This window comes from Andrena cerasifolii, chromosome 13 (genome assembly GCF_050908995.1).
Source record: "Andrena cerasifolii isolate SP2316 chromosome 13, iyAndCera1_principal, whole genome shotgun sequence".
NCBI lineage: Eukaryota > Metazoa > Arthropoda > Insecta > Hymenoptera > Andrenidae > Andrena > Andrena cerasifolii.
In genome coordinates, this window is record NC_135130.1 from 2772995 (window position 1) to 2791221 (window position 18227).

Sequence of the window (18227 nt, forward strand, 5' to 3'; positions counted from 1 at the left end):
GCCGCCAGCCCCGTTCGACGAACTCATAACGAGCGATTACTGTATACTTATAAACTATGTAGCTACTTTCTGTTGCTAAAGCTACATCGCTAAGCCATGCATTGCTGGTTGCAATGACGGCGAAAACATTGTACAGAATGTCCCAGCAACTGTACTACAAGAGGTTGAATGTCCCACATGTTCAAAGTTGTTTGATTTAAAAACAGAAGGTGGTACAAAAAGATTTTACTTCATATTTCTTTATTTCTTCTTGCATGGAGGAACATCCCCTCCCTAGTTGTACCGGGAGTGCTGGGACACCCTCTATAGAGGATACTTTTAAAAAAAGGTTCTGCACGGGGAAGATAGTACTTATTAAGCTGAGTAAAATATGCGTACTAGATATATGTAGATAGAAAAATCAATACGCTCAGAGATAGAAAGGATTTTCAGTGCTATATGGTAACAGTGAGCGAGTTAATCCATTTATCGCGCGAAGAACGTAAACAAAGGATTATCTTAAACGTATTGCATCATCATACTAATTGGCTGCTATATATAATCCATATTACGATTAATAGTTACGGTTGTTCCCTTCGGTAAGTAGAAAGTGTGTGTTATAGTCAGACTGTGGTTATATGAAAGAGTTCATAATGTGCTGTAATGTCTGTGGTGGGCGGGCAAACGAGTATAAGTCAAAGTTTGGTCAGAACGAGATAAGTACACTAACATTTCCTACATTGCTGTTCTTTACTTATAGTTCCAGTAGTACAAGTCAATATCACCTTTTTTGTATACGACAAAAATACAGTAATCACCCGTTATGAGTCCGTTTTTTCCGCCCGTTGAGAGTCCGGCGACTATCCCCACCATGCGGACGAAAGGGTCGACACAGCCACTGGCTCCGCGGAACCATCTCCGCAACCCACTATGAGTCCGCCGCCAGCCCCGTTCGACGGACTCATAACGGGCGATTACTGTACAGTATAATGACGGGAAAAACAGTATAAGTTGAGTTATGTCGATGATTACCATAAAAAAAAATATCCCACCTCGAGCTAAACAGTTTCCCTTTAGTTCTTTTTTGTGAATCAAAGTTAAAAATAAAATTCCCTTCGCTCAATTTGTAATTCAATTCAAGTTTTTTAATTTTTATTGTAATTATTTTCCGAATATGAAGTATATATTGAACGTCCATTGGGATGAGACATATGTTATTAACATTCATGTCCAAAATTTAACACCTGATCTCACATAGCACTTTTACAAAACTGAAAATTCTGACTTATACTCTTTTGCCTGCCCACCAGAGATTTGTAAGTGCGAAGTGTGTGTGAAAATGGATGGAAACATCAAAGTAAGAATGTGATAAAATAATCCTTTGCTTTTGCTCTATATGCGATGAACAGATACAGGAAAATTACTTGCAACTAGCATCGAAAATCGCTGACAAGGGATGATCCCGAACCCGGAAATTAAAAAAAATCTGAAACTTTGCGAATATGTAGGGCAGGAGTGTCGACCTTCCCCACTCCGAGAGCCGCACGAGTCGGGCCCCGGTCAGCCGGTTCCCCCACTTATTTTTCTCCAGGCGTTGCACGAGACCCGGCACGGAGAGAGTGCGGCACCCGGAGGAGCAGTGGTGCCAGAATCGTGGGACGCGGGACCTGTGATGCCAGATCGGGGACGGGTTCTCTCGAGAATTTCCCCCACCTCGCGCACACTACGCCGGAGCTGCGTGTCCGTGAGTTCGACTCCGAAGCGCCGAGCTCACGGACCCGCCGCTCCGGCGTAGTGTGCGCGAGGTGAGGGAAATTCTCGAGGGAACCCGTCGCCGATCTGGCATCACAGCGCGGGACCAAATGCTTACCCCCACTATGCCTTACCGTCGTCCCCCATTTTCTTCCCATCGCACTGCACACAAGCATATCCCTACCCCTGTCCGTGTACTCGCAACGCAACAGGCAACGCACATTTACAGGGGTAGGGATATGCTTGTGTGCAGTACGATGGGAAGAAAGTGGGGGACGACGGTAGGTCACAGTGGGGGTAAGCATTTGGTCCCGCGTCCCACGATTCTGGCATCACTGCGGAGGAGATATTCACCACAGTGAAGTACGTGTGGAGGGGGCCGTTCTCCTACGATTCTACGGAGCAGGCGAAGAGGAGAAGGAGCCACTGTGGCTCGCGAGCCGCTAGTACGACACCCCTGCTGTAGGGGATTTCCTCCTGATTACAACGCAATTTTTGTTTGCTGCCCAAATTCACTCTAAGCGGGTGAAATTAACCCCTGAAAATTCGGCTATTTTCCGATTTTATTTTGTAACTCGCAATCTGTAAGAAATAGGTAAAAAGTTTCAAGACAAAAGTTACTCCTTTTATTTAGGACTATCATTTGGTAACTTACAGTTCCTACAGTTTGCGAGTTATAACACAAAATCGAAAAATAGCCGGAATTGAACTCGGCAGGAGGCGCTACTGTGTAAAATTTACCACAGAGGCGCTAGTTGCAAAAAATATGAAGACTGTTTGAGTTTTTGTTACAATTTTTTAAAGAACTTTAATAAAGATTTTAAGATATTTCATAAATTTTGTTTGATTCTTAAAACACTGTACTTTAACATAAAAATTACAAAGTTAAAAAAAATAATCTTAAACCGTGGTTTTTTACGTTTCAACTTGGGTATTTTTTACCCGATAGCGACAACCTGTGTTACAATATGGGGTGCGCCTCTCGCCGGGTTAAGGGGTGAATTTCACCCCCTTAGAATGAATTTGGACAGCAAATAAAAATTGCGTTGTAATCAGGAGGAAATCCCCTACATAGGTGCTCGCAAAGTTTCCGAATTTTTTGAATTTCCGGGTTCGGGATCTTTCCTTCTGAGTTCATTGTTTTATGTATGTCCATAAAGCATTTTTATTCAGTTTAGAGAGTACTCTCTGCTGTATAGATCCTGAACCCTTTATTTAAATTATACTATGTAGCGTCAAATATGATAATCTACAGCTTTACTTAAATAATAGTACTGTAATACCGTCATCATCCGTGGTATTCTGGTCGTTAGGATCCTCGACTAACACCGCATCGGAGAGGGGTATTTTCCCGATTTGTGGAACCAGATTCAAACGGCCGTCGTCGTCAGACTGTCGTGTCGTTAGCAACAGATGATTGGAAAACAGGAAACACTGTCTGACTGCTTCTTTGTCTGCACTACTTTTGCCGCCAAATGTCGCGCTCAATCTACTTCGGGCGCCCCTTGGCTTCTCCAAAATCTGTATAAGGGTACCTGAAAGAAACAACGACGTGTTTACGTAAAGAAGTCCATAGAATTTACAACACTGTGAATAAAGCCCACATTAAAAATATGATAATTAATTTCGCCGATAATCAAATCGATTACGCGTGTAAGAGGTAGGGAGATCTTACATGGATCCTTTTAATGATATGATGAGTAAAACTTGAGTTTTTCTGAAGCGAATTGTTACAATAATGACTCCTAAAATTTTGTATAATAAAATATATTCACTTTAATTAAGTAATTAATTTTTAATTATATTCCTTATTCTGTCATATACTTCTAAAATTCTTTTCATAACGTCTTCTGAAGTAATTCATGCGCCCAAGTAAAATTTTAAGACAAACAAAGTGCGCTCTTATGATAACACTAACGATATTCACGAAATATGTTACGCACCCATTGCTCTTTACATATATATATATTCTTCAGTAAAATTTGATTGAAAAGTAAGTTTAAATCATACTATGCCCTAATTGTAGAGTACATCATTTCTTCGCAACATAAGAATCCCGAATACACTCGACAGTAGCTAAATACAGAAATGAAACCATACTTTATTTACGCATAAAAATTATTTATTACGACCATGTGTAACACAGCAACGAGGTCCACACAAACTGAGGTATACCCTTCCCATGTTTACATACATCAAATTCACAACAACAACACAAAGAAAGCGTTATTCCAAAGTACCTGAATATCTTTGATCCCTAATAGTACCGTTTGTACACTTCCTTGGTCCCCATTTCTCTCGAAAAAAACTTCTAGCAAATGTAACGCACTTTTAGCTAAACTGTCCCCGGATTACATTCCAAGGGTGTCTGAAATTGTAAACCAGTACGGGCTGCAAAATGGAGCTGCCATATACGCGTGTCTATCTGCTCCCGGTCCTTTCAATTGCATAGTACAATACCCTTCAGTATAAAACTCGAAAAAAGTTGCGAATCCAAACGTTGCCTCTAGCGGCTATTTCTAATATGGCGTTCCACAGTGTTGGTCGAAGGACCAAGCAGAAGCTTCTCGCGGGAGGAGCTGTTCCTGTGCACTGTAAAGGCGAAAGGATATTTGCGTGGCAGCCATGTGATGCGGTATCAAACCCGACGAGTCAGGGCCGTGTCAAGAATCGTTTCTCGGTATTCTTCCCACCAGCGACTATCCTTGCACCCCATACCTTAAAGCTGCCACAGTAACGTCTAAGTATTATACCTTACGATTCGCCAATTGGAAAATCTGTTCGAGATATAAATTACTGTACTCGTTCAACTTGCGAATGCGAATTGTATTAAGTGTAAAGTTCGATTCAAGTGTAACGTGGCCAAGATCAATTGCAAACGTAAGCTTTCTCGAGCAGGTGGTTTTCTCAGCTTTTAATTTATTACTGCCTGATGTTTTCAGTAATTTAGGAGAATGATTGCTTTTGGACGATATCAGAAGTTTCCAAAGAAATTTCTTCCATTGATATCACAGCCCTGATAATTGTTTTCGCGCATGATCGAACGGATTCAGCGTGGATTACGTAGATGCGAGCATACAACCCCATCGATTCTGGGAAACAGGCGCGCTTGCGCTTCTGCACACGAATTTGCGCTTTTCAGGGACTTTCGTACTGCATCCTCAGGGGGGAATCATCGGGCAGTAAGCTCGGCTGAGACTTTACCGACTGCTGCGTGAAATTTCTTATCGATTTTGTCGGTCCCGGCTGCGTGGCGAATTAAAAGACGGAAATATCGACGGGGTTCTGTTACCGACGTTCGTGGACTGCGGAGGAAGTGGATTTCTGTCCAACTTGAAATGGAAACTTCTTTGTGGAACGAGAATAACGTTTTATGAAAGATAAAGGATAGGTAATGTAGAATGTTGAATAAATAAGAAGGAAAATTAATTAATTCAGGTACTTGCGCTTTTACGTTTAAAAAAGCCTTTTTTTTCAAACGCAAATTGTAAAGTGATAAATAACAGTAGAGAGAACTTTTTTTCTAGTTTTAATCGTTATACTGACTATGAGCTTTAAGGGAACTAGGCAATCAGAAATTCGATTTTTTTTGTTGTATTTTTTCGAAAGTACCACCCTTCCCGAGTATAATACAGCTTGGTTTATGTTAAAATTCGCAAAATTAAGGATTTTACAGCCGAAAAGGTCGAGCGCGTCAAAAACTGTTTCTGCGCGCACGCAGGTAGATTAATTCCTCTTTCGAAACTTTAAACGCGTTTTTCCCGGAATCATATTTCCTCTTCGTTTTGCAGTGATTACGAAAGAACGGAGGTACAAGTCAATTGGAAAAAAATTCAACATATGTGAAACATGTCTAGTTACGACCTGAACCTACGCGCAAGTCTGTGAAAACTTCTGTTTTGACAAAAAAAAAAAAATGGCTCTTTTCCCTGACGAAAAATCAAGTTTCTTTAAAATTTGCCGTTTTATATTTTTATAATTTTGATTTTTTTTTTACTTTTTCAATAGGTTCAGGGCAAAGCGCGGGTCTGGGCAAAGTATCAATTTCAGAGAACATTTCACAATTCAATTTCTTACGGCCAGAATCACTGCAAAATTACAGCGGCTCCCTGAAAAGAACTCCTATATATCAGGCAACTGTAGTGCTGTCATACATATGTATATATTATTCAAATAATTTTTTTTCTGTTTATAGTATTAACAAACATTACCGAAAAGTACTAATCACAAATTGTATTCATCTCCTTTCTACAACTTTTATAATATCTCTATATTTAGACTTTTCTTTTTTGGTGTTAATGCTCATAGAATAATAAAAGCTCTACAATTATTTATCACTTCCAAATTTGCGTTTGAAGAAAGGCTTTTTAGGGCTATCGAGGGTAACCTACCCCCTTAAGACATAGGCCGTGCTGAAGATTTTACCAATTTTTTAGGAATACGACTAATAGGTGGTTGTAAAATTCATTTCAGTCCACGAAACGATTTCCTTCTTAAGCCTAGAACGCATACAGGGGTAGTGCGGCACCCCGGCACTTTATGCAAAACTTTATGTTGCGTGTGCTGCAAACATGTTTGCAAGGAACATCGTTTAGACATGTAAAGGATGTAAACACTAGTTTGTAGGTATAACATCGTATCATTAGGGTGGCCCTTATTTTCAACCTGTGATTTCTTTTGCTCTCACCCCCTAATATGGTACCATTTCAGAATAAAATGGTCCCTGAAAAAAGATTATTGCAATCGGACAACAGGAAAGGGTGCCGAACGGGCCTTAAAGTTTTGACTTCATCAATGGTTTGAATTTGAAGAATTTCTCAAAAATGATAAGCCCTATCGAAATTTTGTTAAAAAATGTTAAAAGAGCATTCAATTTTGTACAATAAATATATATATAATTTTCTCGTTCTTCCAACCATTTTTTAGATAATAGCGTTTGAATATAAAGAGGTCTGCACTTTGCGCGTACCACCTGTACAGCGTGACGTGTTGTCTGCGCGCGCGTAGGCGAGAGTGAGATGGAACGAGAGCAAGAAAGATACGAGAAAGTGGTGGGGATGCCTCGCTGCGGGTTACGTACCTCACGGGCACCGAATCCCCACCGCGCGACGAGCAGGCCTAGTCCGAGAGAGAGTGAGAACGTACAGAAAAGGAGCACCGAGGCAGGCAAGCGGTGTGGTGGGAGAATACCCCTCACGAAACTCACCGGCCAATATATCTGAAAACGACTTTAAGCGGCCGACTCGCGTACGTTTCGCCCATCGTTACTTTTATGAAATACGTATAAACTTGCATACCATATCATTCCGATATCTCTGATTCAGTAGCTTGTGGTATGACCAAGATTCATTCATTTTGAATGGTCATGCTTTTGAAGTTTCGTCCCGCTAGCTCATCAATAAGACCGACCACTGTGCTCCGGTTAAAACTTTTCAGAAATCGATTTTTTATATGTATATATTTTTTTTGTAGTATAACATCCCGAGAATACCCTGTGAAAGTTTCACACCAAAAATCGTAACGGTATAGATTCTATAGTCACGTAAGTAATTCAAACTCCGAACGCAGGTATGAGCCGAGAACACTTTGAACACGTTTTTCTCGAAATACGATATTTCGAAACGGTAACCACGATTTCAGAAGAACTAATGAACCCATTCCAAAAAACCTTGAGGCGTTCGATTCGTAATTGGACTCGCTATCGCAGCACCGTATAACATAATTTTTTAAAACACGGGTTTTTTTTATCTGCACATTTGTGCGGAAAATTACCCCCTGTTTGGCACTACTTCGTTCAAATGTGCACCAACATCGTAGTTTTGGTTCTTTTTGCGACAACAAGGGGTGCTGCGATAGCCGTTGAAATAAATTTTATTGTTTGAATTTTTGATTTTGGACGATTCTGTGAGTAACTTGCGTGGTTACCGTTTTAGCATCTCTTTTTGGCAGCGCCTGCACTAAGCGGCAACTAGAAAATGCATCAATACCGAAAACATGAAACAAATTTTTTTGCACCCTAACGAGTGTATCAATAAATGCCATAAATATTTTTTAGGATATATTATAACCTATTCTTGTAAAAAATTCATGAAGATCGCCTATTTTTTTTTAAGGGGTTTGACCGGAGGGGGTCCCCTTAACGACAACGGGTAAATGCGACTTTTATTGTACATGATATATGAACTCATTTCGTTGCAAAGAATGTTTCCTTGTATCCCATCAGTAAAACAAAAGTTAGCGTACGAGTAAGCAATTATGGAAGGGAGAATCAGTGGACTCCATTGAGCTATAAGAATACCTGGAGAGAGAACAGCAGTGGGAAGAAGTTAGGGATGTGCGGGTAATCAAATGTGTCGGGTACCCAAGCGGTCGGGTCGGGTCGGGTAAAGTCGGGCGGGCTCGGACGGGGGCCCGGGACAGACGGGCCCACGGGTAGTCCGACTGTGTCCGGTAGCTCGATTATTTCGGGTAATGCGGTGTTTGATAAGTTGATATACGTATTCAGCGTTTTTAAACAACCGAGTACTCGACAAGCATGTACAAAACTCTTTACCTATATGAAACTTCAGAATACGATAATTTTCACGTGAAAAAATAATGCTTCTAACGGATTTGTCCAAAATCCTCCTTAAGAAAAAATTCAACTTATGCACCTTATACAAAATTAATATACAGGTTGTATCAAATGAAGTTCATTTTGAATAAACCCGTTAGAAGCATTATTTTTTCACGTGAAAATTATCTTATTCTGAAGTTTCATATAGGTAAAGATTTTGTATATGCTTGTCGAGTACTCGGTTGTTTAAAGGAGCTGAATACGTATATCAACTTATCAAACACCGCATTACCCGAAATAATCGAGCTACCCGACACGATCGCGCTACAGTATTGTCTCGTTACGGGCTCGGTTTGGTGTACACGATACGGACTTTTCGCTATCCCCACCACTTCTGTCTCACTCTTGTCCCACGAAGGCGAGAGCGAAATGGAACAAGAGCGAGCGAGAGGCACTGAAACCAAACGAGGACAGTACGAGGCAGACGACGCGTTGATGTTTTGTCTCGCTCCGACTTTCGGACGCATGACACTCCGTCCTTTGCGTGCGCGACGGGTGTGCGCGATGGTGGCAAGCGCTTACCGTGAACACGAAAACCGCTTCGCAAAATCTTGACGCAGGCCCGGCTCACGGTAACCGCTTGCGACCATCGCGCACGCTCACCGCGCACGCAGTGTTCCATCTCGCTCTCCCCTTCGGCCAGAAAGAAGCAAGAAACGAACACTCGGAATTAGGGCTCCGTTCACAATACGGGCTCAACGCCGGTCCCGACCAGTGAGCAGCTAACGAGACAATACTGTACCTGAAGTAATCAGGCTACAGGACACAGTCGGACTACCCGTAGGCCCATCTGTTCCGGACCCCGGTCCGAGCCCGCCCGACTTTACCCGACCCGAGCCCGAAAAGTCGGGTACCCGCACACCTCTAGAAGAAGTAGTGGTGACAGCGGTCCGAGGGAAATTGAAGATAACGAGTGAACCTATCCTTCTTCGTCCCATTATCCCTCTCTATCTGTACTATCTGTGTTATGTATGCATTTTGTGTTCGCAGATAACTTCACTCACATGCACTATACATCCATAGCCTGTTGTAAGACAGAGATAGGTTCACCCGTTACTTCCCTCTTTCTCGGACCGACTGCCATTGCTCTGTTCTCTCTCCAGGTATTCTTATAGCTCCAATGGTGGGCTCCTAGTAGAATTATTTGAAAGATCCAGTGATTTGAATCGTCATGTCCCCCGACATGTTCGGATAAACGGAGTCCTACTGCATTTTCACCAATTAATAACTCGGAAACGAAGCCAGAAACTCAATTTCGCCATTCTTCATTTTCGACTAATTTTGGCCTGTGTAGAATCACCCCCTAAAACAATACCCACCTGTAGTTGAAGACTCTATAGTAGAAGCACAGCCCCTGAATTTTAAACAACGTCGTGTTTGATAGGAACTTTATACGCTTTGCCTATCTGCTAGAAGTTTTTGCTTTTATTTTATGAGTGTTTACTACCGGCCCCAGAACTTCGCCAACACATCCCGCTTGTTATAGCTTCCCGTACCTCCTCTACTTACTCGGTACACCTTACGGTTGTTAGGACGCGAAGTACACTGAGGCAGCGAATAAGATTGCTCACCCTGTCTGACGAACACTTGACAGACGTCGAGTAAAATGTCACAGCCCTCGACGATCATTCGTTCCACAGCCAAGTTCTTCCGTAAATTCTCCGTTTCGCTGACCTGAAGAAATGTATACGCATCAGTGACACTTACTTTCGCACCAGCAACGTGATTATTCAGGAAATAAAGTATGTGGAAGCTATGGTTTCTTTGGACAACTCGAAGTAAATAACGTTTTTGACGAATACCTCATCGTGCATCTGCCTTGACAGATCTTCCAACTGCCGCTTCACATTCTGCAAACTTTTCAGCTCCACGTGGTCGTGCGGCGTATATGCCAACACTTCATGCAGCGTTATAATGTATTTTGGAACCTGGAAAATAAGTGAGTCTTTTGCAATTGCTTTTATAAGTATTAAATAATACGTATTAACACTTTGAGTTTCGCCAGGTTTTAAGAAATGCCCCTTCAAATTGGTGGGGCCTTTCTTAAGGGATTAGGCAAGCGAAATCCAGATGGACGGTCCGAGGACGCTAGCATCCATAGCGTAGAAGGGGGGCCACTGTAGCGGCGGGCATGCCACGGATAGGGAAAACTCTATAGTCTGATTTTCGAGAGTTGAGACCTGAGGCGGGTCCCTCGGACGGAGCGTGGTTAAGAAGAAGCCAATGGTACGCTACGCCGCACATAATCAAAACCGAAAATAAACATATCTATCTCTTTCTATCAGTATTTTTCTCTCTCTCTTTCTGTCAGTATTTCTGTCTCTTTCTATCAGTATTTCTCACTCTTTCCTTTTTACAGTTTCTTTCTCTGTCTACTTTCGCTTTTGCTCCAAAATCGCGGCAAGCAATCAGCGACGATACAACACGTTGTTCCGATCACTCTCTAGAGGATCACTAGTACAGGCCGGACACTACGATGTTGTAACACCGCATTTCGAACAACCATCAGTCCGATGACTATGTTCCAACTGGTACCAGAGCCGGCCGTGACAAGCAGAGGAGACCATGTAGTAGACACCGATTTTTATGGGCCTTGGCACGATGGATCTATGTCGAAAATAAACAAATAGGTGTCCGAGCGTTGCTGCCAATGGGCCTTAATAATAGAGATATTTACATGGAAATTATTAAAAATGTCATAGTGGCCGTGGGGTTTTAATGGGTAAAAATCCCACACTACCCTGGCGCTCCCGGGGATTCCCCTCTGAAGGAGTTTGGGTGCCGTTTGAATATTTCCCTAAGTTAAAAAAAATATATAAAAAAAAAATTTATAAAAAAAATTTATAAATTTTTTTTTAACGTGGAGGCATCTTCAATAGGCACCCCGACGTCTCCAGAAGGTAATCTCCCGCGGGCACCAGGGTAGTGTGGGATTTTTACCCACTAAAACCCTAAATTTTTAATAATTTCCATGTAAATATCTCTATTATTAAGCCCCATTGGCAGAAACGCTCGGACACCTGTTTACTTATTTTCGACATAGATCCATCGTGCCAATGCTCATCAAAATCAGTGTCTACCACATGGTGCCCTCCCCTTGTGAGACAGCGTTGCCAAATTCACTATGTTCCGGCCTGTACTACAGACGGCCGTGCTACTGGGCATTGTAAGAACCGGTATACTCTCACGTTGCTAATACCATAGGTGGAATAAGCTTGGAATTTCTACAGTAATTCGAAAGCAACTTTATACTGTTTAAATAAGTGGCAATTTCGCCATAAACCCATTTTGCACCACTAAATTTTCGACAAGGACATCGTAAGAAATTCGTGAGAGCCTTGCGCACAGATCACGAGTTCGATACGATAGTGGCAACTAATCCCTTCTCATTCATCAGCAGTACTAAATCCCACGTATCATGGTATTTGGTCTACCTTCTAATTCATCATCCAATATTAGTTCGATAGATGATTGCGCGGATCATAGCGTATTACAAAGGCTAATCTTGGGATTTACAGCCTCGGGAGTGTTTATATTGTACAGTTAGCTTGTGATAATGTGATATTAAACTGCAATGTGCACTCTTTAAAGATTAGGCAACAGAAAATATAAATGGAAATATCAGGAAACAAAATTCAATACGTAAGTACATTCATGTAGTTTTGACACCTTTTGGCGATTCAGAAATTCTATTTGTGTCTCTGAAGACTTTGACCAAGCTCAAAAGCCTTTTTTGGTTTATTAAGCTTTTACTATTTTTAAATTTTTATTAGAAAGTACATACATGTGTTCTTAGAATCACATGTTTGACACGTCTACACGGTAGCCACACAGAAATGTGACTTTTGAATTGATTACCTATTCTTCGGATTTCGGATGTTGAAAGATAAAGTGGGCGGACGTACCCGATGCATAGGCTGTGTTAAGAAGTTTTCCAGAGAATGTTTCTCACAGGCTGGCTTCTTCTCCAATCTAGTGAGCAGTGCTACGAAGGATGGCGATTGCTTGCATTCAGTTAAGACCTGAAGACTGTAATGATGGTTTCTAACATATTCTTGATATATTGACAACATTGGTAGCAACATGTCGAACAAGTCTCCTAAAACAATCAAAGAAAATAATGCGTGACCTCCGTTGGGATTTTAGTCAAAGTTTAAGGACGTACCTAAAACTAAAGTGGGCCAGTTATCTATACGAGAAGTAAGACCCTTCAGGAATATTTGGTGAAGAAATAAAAGTGTCTCGCTATTCAAAAATATGCTATTGACATCCTCGTGGCTACAAGGAGGCCTCTTAGAACTGGCAGCCATCTTGAAAGGCCTCAGGAAACAGCTTACTAAAACTTCCAGTTGTTTCGTGTACTCTTTCTCTGCCTCCACCATTTGGAACACCAAACTGAAATGAAATAAATATTTGCCAATTAGCAGATACATTGTGTTTTTACTGTTCAGCATAGAACTACTGGCACTTTTATTAGATCAAAGCAAAAATTCGTTCGGTCATTGATAGATGTAGCGATTTTTTTTTTTACTTGCACTTTTACCAGAAAGGTGGCTAAAGGCCATAGACAGCTAAGCAAAATACTTTGATTAAAATACATATAATATATTTATACTTTTAATAAAAAGCTTCGGTTCAATAAAGCCAACGAACTTCTGCCCGGTTCTAAGAATTTAATTTTCAGAATTTATGTGGCATCGATAATACTATTTTACAAAATAAAAAAAAAAATTGCGCAGCAGATGCCACTATTTTTTTCTTGTGTAAAATGGCCTATGACTCAGGAAAACAAAAAATACAATACAATGCAATTATATAAAGAGAGAGCCGATTTTTATGTTCGCGCAAAAGTCAAGACCTATTGAACCGATCTTCCTAAAATTTTAACACGTTATCCCTGGATACTCTAGGACGGACAGAGGCTATATAGCATGTCTAAAAAACGCGTTATTAACATAGAACGAAGAAGCGCCTGGTATGTGTTGCGCTTGAGGGAAAATAAACCTCCCAAATTTTCCGAAATATTATGAAGAAATAAAGCTTTCTTTTCAAAATACATAATTTCCTTAAAAGATATTAATTCTAATAAACACGAATCCGTCATGCTAATATCTCGGGCGAAGCCGAGGCGGGGGAAGCTAGTAAAGAATAAAACGAAAAATTTGTTCCCCCACAGAATAACGAACGTATAAAAATATAAATGATGAAAGGGCGCATTGTATCAAAGAAAAGAAAATTTTGAATGTTGGAGATTACTAGAATTTTTCGATTGGAGTAAATGTAGTAATAATTATATCAGTACTTCGAAATGATTCGTAACGATCAAACTAGATGTAACAGTTAGCCTTCACAGTCCACCGAGAAATTAATGGGTCCATGACAAAATGGGAGGTATTTAACGTAAAATAAGTTCACGTTTTCCTGCCACGATAATGTAGTTCGCGTGACAATGTTATTAATTTCATTTCGGCTCTAATTAGTCGTCGGGGTAATTAACCCCTTCCCCCACTAAAGACGCAGAATAATTAGCAAATCCGCCCCCACTCGAGTCTAATGAGTTTCCACTTCGCGCACGTTAAGTAGAATATGCCTGGAGGGAAATGGCAAGAAGACTACATCAGAATCTTCAGATATCACGAGGAAATAAACAAGCTTCTCGTTCTTCTGATTTCGCAAATGATTACGTTTTGCAACTAATTGTATATTAATTAGCTGCTATTTGTACGTTGTAACTTTATATAACGTTAAGATATCTAAGGGGAAACGTCTACATATGTTATTGCATGTAATTGCAACGTAAGAATTATTATAGCAAGCTGACAAACTCATTCGCATTTTTTACATAAATAAAAATCGATAAACTCGTCACGGTTCTGGCAGCTATGCTTTCTAATTAATTACTTGTGAGTCGTTTTGTTTTACAAAAAAAAATTTAAGTGGAAATAAAATCGTGGGGCGTCCATAAATTAATTAATTCAAGTAATAATTTGTTGTAGCTTTCAGCAACTTTTTCTCTGGATTCTGTATTAAATTGATTGATATTCTGTTATGAAATATCGTGCACCATGATTTTATTTAAAGTTACGTATCACCATCGAAATTGTAGTACAAGAAAATAATTATTTTTTATTTTTTACTACATTCCGGATCAAGTTAAATAAAATCGTTTCGCTTAACATTTTTTTTTATATATCTTTTACTTTTTAATGCTTATGTTTCGCAACCAATCTTTTTCTTATGAATTCTCCAACCAAATATCCCTTAGTAAATAATGAGCACCGAATTTACGTATAACCGAACGTGCATAAATTACATTTTTAAGTAATTACAATTATTTTTACGAAGTCTCAAGTTGATTGGATTTGTGGAAATGAATTAAAATTGTAGGGGAAGCAATTTCGTCACACCCTCGGGGTAAGTTTTTCAAAATTTTGTATTGTCATCATAACTACGTACGCTTGCAAAGTTTCCAGTCGAGTGATTTTGTGGAAATGAGTTAAAATTGAGTTATAAGATTTGACCCTACAAACGGACAAATGGACAGATGAGTGAAGTTAAATAAAAATCGTTTAATAATTAATAATAATCAACAATTATGTCTCATATCAAAATTTGTTAAGAGTTGACACTCAAAATTGGGTAGTTCGGTAGAGAATTTATGAAATCACCTATAGGAATCCATAATGTATATAAAAAATTGTGTATCTATTTGCGATGTACAGTACCTATATAAAAATCGAGAATCAATTAACCTCTAGTACAGAATTATGTTATACTATCATTAACACTTTGAGTGGCGCAAGATTTTGAAAATTGCTCCCTGAAGATTGCCACTGCCACGAGTGTTTTGAACTTGCCCCGAGCAAAAATTCAGGGACACTTGACAAAACCATATACAGGATGCAAATCCCTCGGCGTTAAAACACGCCGGCGCCACTAGAAGTGTAAACGCGAATTTTAAATTAAAAATTCCCTTCGTGCAATAAACCACATAATCATTTGTGCCGTTTTTGTAGTTTCACACTTGTACGAAGTAAATTAATTATCAAGAATCTATCATTAATAATTAGGCAAAGATTAAGTTTTCAACTAGTGGCGCAGTCAGAGTGGAGGGGCAACCACCCCCCAAAGAAAAAGGAAAAAAAGAGATTAATGTGACCACGACTGAAAGAATTCAAGAGTTTTGTAAAAGAAAAGAAAACTAGATTTTATTCTTTAAATAAACAAATTTTGAATAATCACCTAACGAAATTTATTGAATTTGCGTTAAAAATATTTGTATACGTTCAACTCGCCCAAAGATTAAATCCCGAGTCCGTCACTAATTTCAACTCTAATTCACTCTATCAAGTAACCTGCAAGTCTTACAGGCCTTCCTTGTGCCAGAAATTATTCCATTACCAAGAACCGTGAACTCGACTAAATAAATTGAATCATTCTCACGTGTTCCGTTTGCGCATGCTTTCAGCATGCGGGCTTTTGATGTACTGCTCGACGATTTGCTTCCAGCGTCTGCGGCACAGCCAGCCCCTGAAAAAGCTCTGAACCTTTTTAATTTTCTGCATCTCTATGGAGCCCTCGGGGATGTCTCGTAAACCGAATCCCGAAAGTCCTGAACCGTGTCCTCCGTAGATAAACAGAGATCCTGAGGTGTACATACTCTCAGTGCCTTGGGACATGGTCCTTTGAACACCTGGCCTTGCTAGGTACGAAGGAGTTGCAGCCCTCAACTCCTTCTGCAGGGAACACAACTGCGAAGGCAAAATATCGGGGGTCAAGTATGAAGAGCGGGTCTGGCGGTTGGAGGAACACAAAAGGGGAAGGACATCTCCTCGATCGAGTCATGGAAACTCTGTTTTTGAAGGTTCATGAATATCGGGCTTGAAAAAACTGAAGGTATTTTAATATACAGGGTGTCTGAAAGATTTTCGCAAAAATTTTGCCAGAACGTTCTTCGGTTGAAAATAAGATAAGAATGTCACAAATGCTTAAGTCAAAAGTTTTGATGAAAAATATGAAGCACTGGTCTTACTTGCAAGAATAAACAAATTGTGTTCGTGTTATTAATCGATATAACCTATATGTATGTAAATATGCAAATTGCATATTTCAGAAGTAAAAACTGTGTAATATGAGTATCTGTATTTTAATCATTAAAGTTTTTCAGATTTACAATTGGAGTACAAATATTTGTTATCTTTTTGAAGGCTTACCATTTTCTTCTCTTTGATTCAAGAAAGAGTTAGAATACGAAACTCTATTAAAATAAGGTGAGCTTGCACATATGCTTATTTCAAAAGTCTTTTCTTTTGTTTGAGTCCTTAAACTACTCTTTCGGTATTAAGGGGTCGTCATTAAATTACGTAAGGCTTTTGGGAAGCGGCGGTCGCGAATTTCTTACGTTTTCTTACAAAGGGGGAGAGGGAGTCAGGTGACATCTTACGTAATATTTTTTAACCTAGTTTTCTTTTAAATGAATTATATAAACCTTTAAAAGAACTTTAATAATTGAAAAAATGCAATGTAAAAAATATAAAAATATAGAATCTTACAAATTCTTATGCTGGGAGAGGGAGGGGGTAAGAAATCGGAGAAATTACCCTTACGTTATTTAAGGCCGGTGCATAATCATTATACTATTATAATAAAGCTACCAGCGGACGTAGCCGTGATGGAAAACACCGGTTCTCGTTAGATCACCGAAGTTAAGCATCACGGGGCGGTGTACTGGGGAAAGATGGGAGACCACCTTTCTCCCGGTGCGCTGCTGCTGCTGGGTCCCGAAGGAGAGAGGAGGGAAAAAGAGAATGGGACTATCTATAATGTAGTTCTTTGGGCAATCTAAGCAAAAATAAGCTTGAAACGCCATCCTGCTTAAAACACAGGAAAAACAATAAAACATAAAACATAACGTATCTATAATAAAGCTACAGCTTTTGTTTGTATGGACACTACAATTTCAAAACGTACTGAACCAATCATTACGAAATTTTAACTACAGTACCCTTGAACAACAAGAACGGACATAGGCAATGTTTTATTATGTAAAATATAATTAATCTGTGTAATATGTACATAAAGAAGTCATGACTCGGCCGGCTGCGATGGGTACTACGCGGCGCGACCGCCAGGTGGCGACCGGGCCGAGTACTTCTCGCGGGTGAGATACAGCAGTCATGCTATAAGAGAACCGGGCAGAGCATTTAGCGTCATTCTCGAGTACCGTCGTTTTTTGATAAATGACATTTATATTTTTGTTTTTAACATTAATATGCCGAGAAAAGTCATCTTTCGAGAGTATCCGCTGGTACAAGACGTTCGTTTTTTTAAGAAGCGACGAGCAGCGTGAAAATAGATTTTCTCGAATGATAGCAAGAGCAGCAGCTAACTCGACGACGGGCTTTGGAAATATAAGTCCTGTCAAAGAAATATGCTTATTACAGCAAACATCTATATATATATATATAAATAAAAGAAGAAGTCCTGATTGACTGTATTAGGGAATGACTGTTCGATTGACTGACTTATCACAACACCCAGCCTCAAACCGTTTAACCTAGGAACGTGAAATTTTGAAGGTACATTGTTTTCGTGACGTAGGCACCCACTAAGAAAGGATTTTTGAAATTCCATCCCCAAGAAGGGTGAAAAGGGGTAAAATGTATTTTCTCGCACTCCCTAATATCTCTTAGGCCCAATTAGATATGAACTTGGTTTTTATTTCGAAAGGTTACCCACATAAATGCTTAAAAAGAATTTTAGAATTTTGCCCTAATCAACACCTAAGGGGGTGAAATGTGTTTTCATGAAGTCCTTAATATCTCTTAGGCCCGAAGCGAAGCCCGGGTATATTTTGCTAGTATATTATAAAGCACCATGT

The 18227-nt window shown here is 39.9% G+C and overlaps 1 protein-coding gene across 5 annotated transcripts in view; it reads right to left on the reverse strand.

Moving 5' to 3' along the window:
* LOC143375970 (ras-specific guanine nucleotide-releasing factor 2) overlaps nucleotides 1-18227 on the reverse strand; it is a 178777-nt gene that overhangs the window by 24809 nt on the left and 135741 nt on the right. For all 5 annotated transcript variants that reach the window (XM_076825701.1, XM_076825699.1, XM_076825700.1 and 2 more), the window contains 6 exons: nucleotides 15791-16098; nucleotides 12513-12742; nucleotides 12253-12446; nucleotides 10150-10275; nucleotides 9919-10021; nucleotides 3015-3266 (listed from right to left, as the gene is read on the reverse strand). In XM_076825701.1, the coding sequence (XP_076681816.1) occupies nucleotides 3015-3266; nucleotides 9919-10021; nucleotides 10150-10275; nucleotides 12253-12446; nucleotides 12513-12742; nucleotides 15791-16098 (1213 nt within the window). The remainder of the gene's footprint in view (nucleotides 1-3014; nucleotides 3267-9918; nucleotides 10022-10149; nucleotides 10276-12252; nucleotides 12447-12512; nucleotides 12743-15790; nucleotides 16099-18227) is intronic.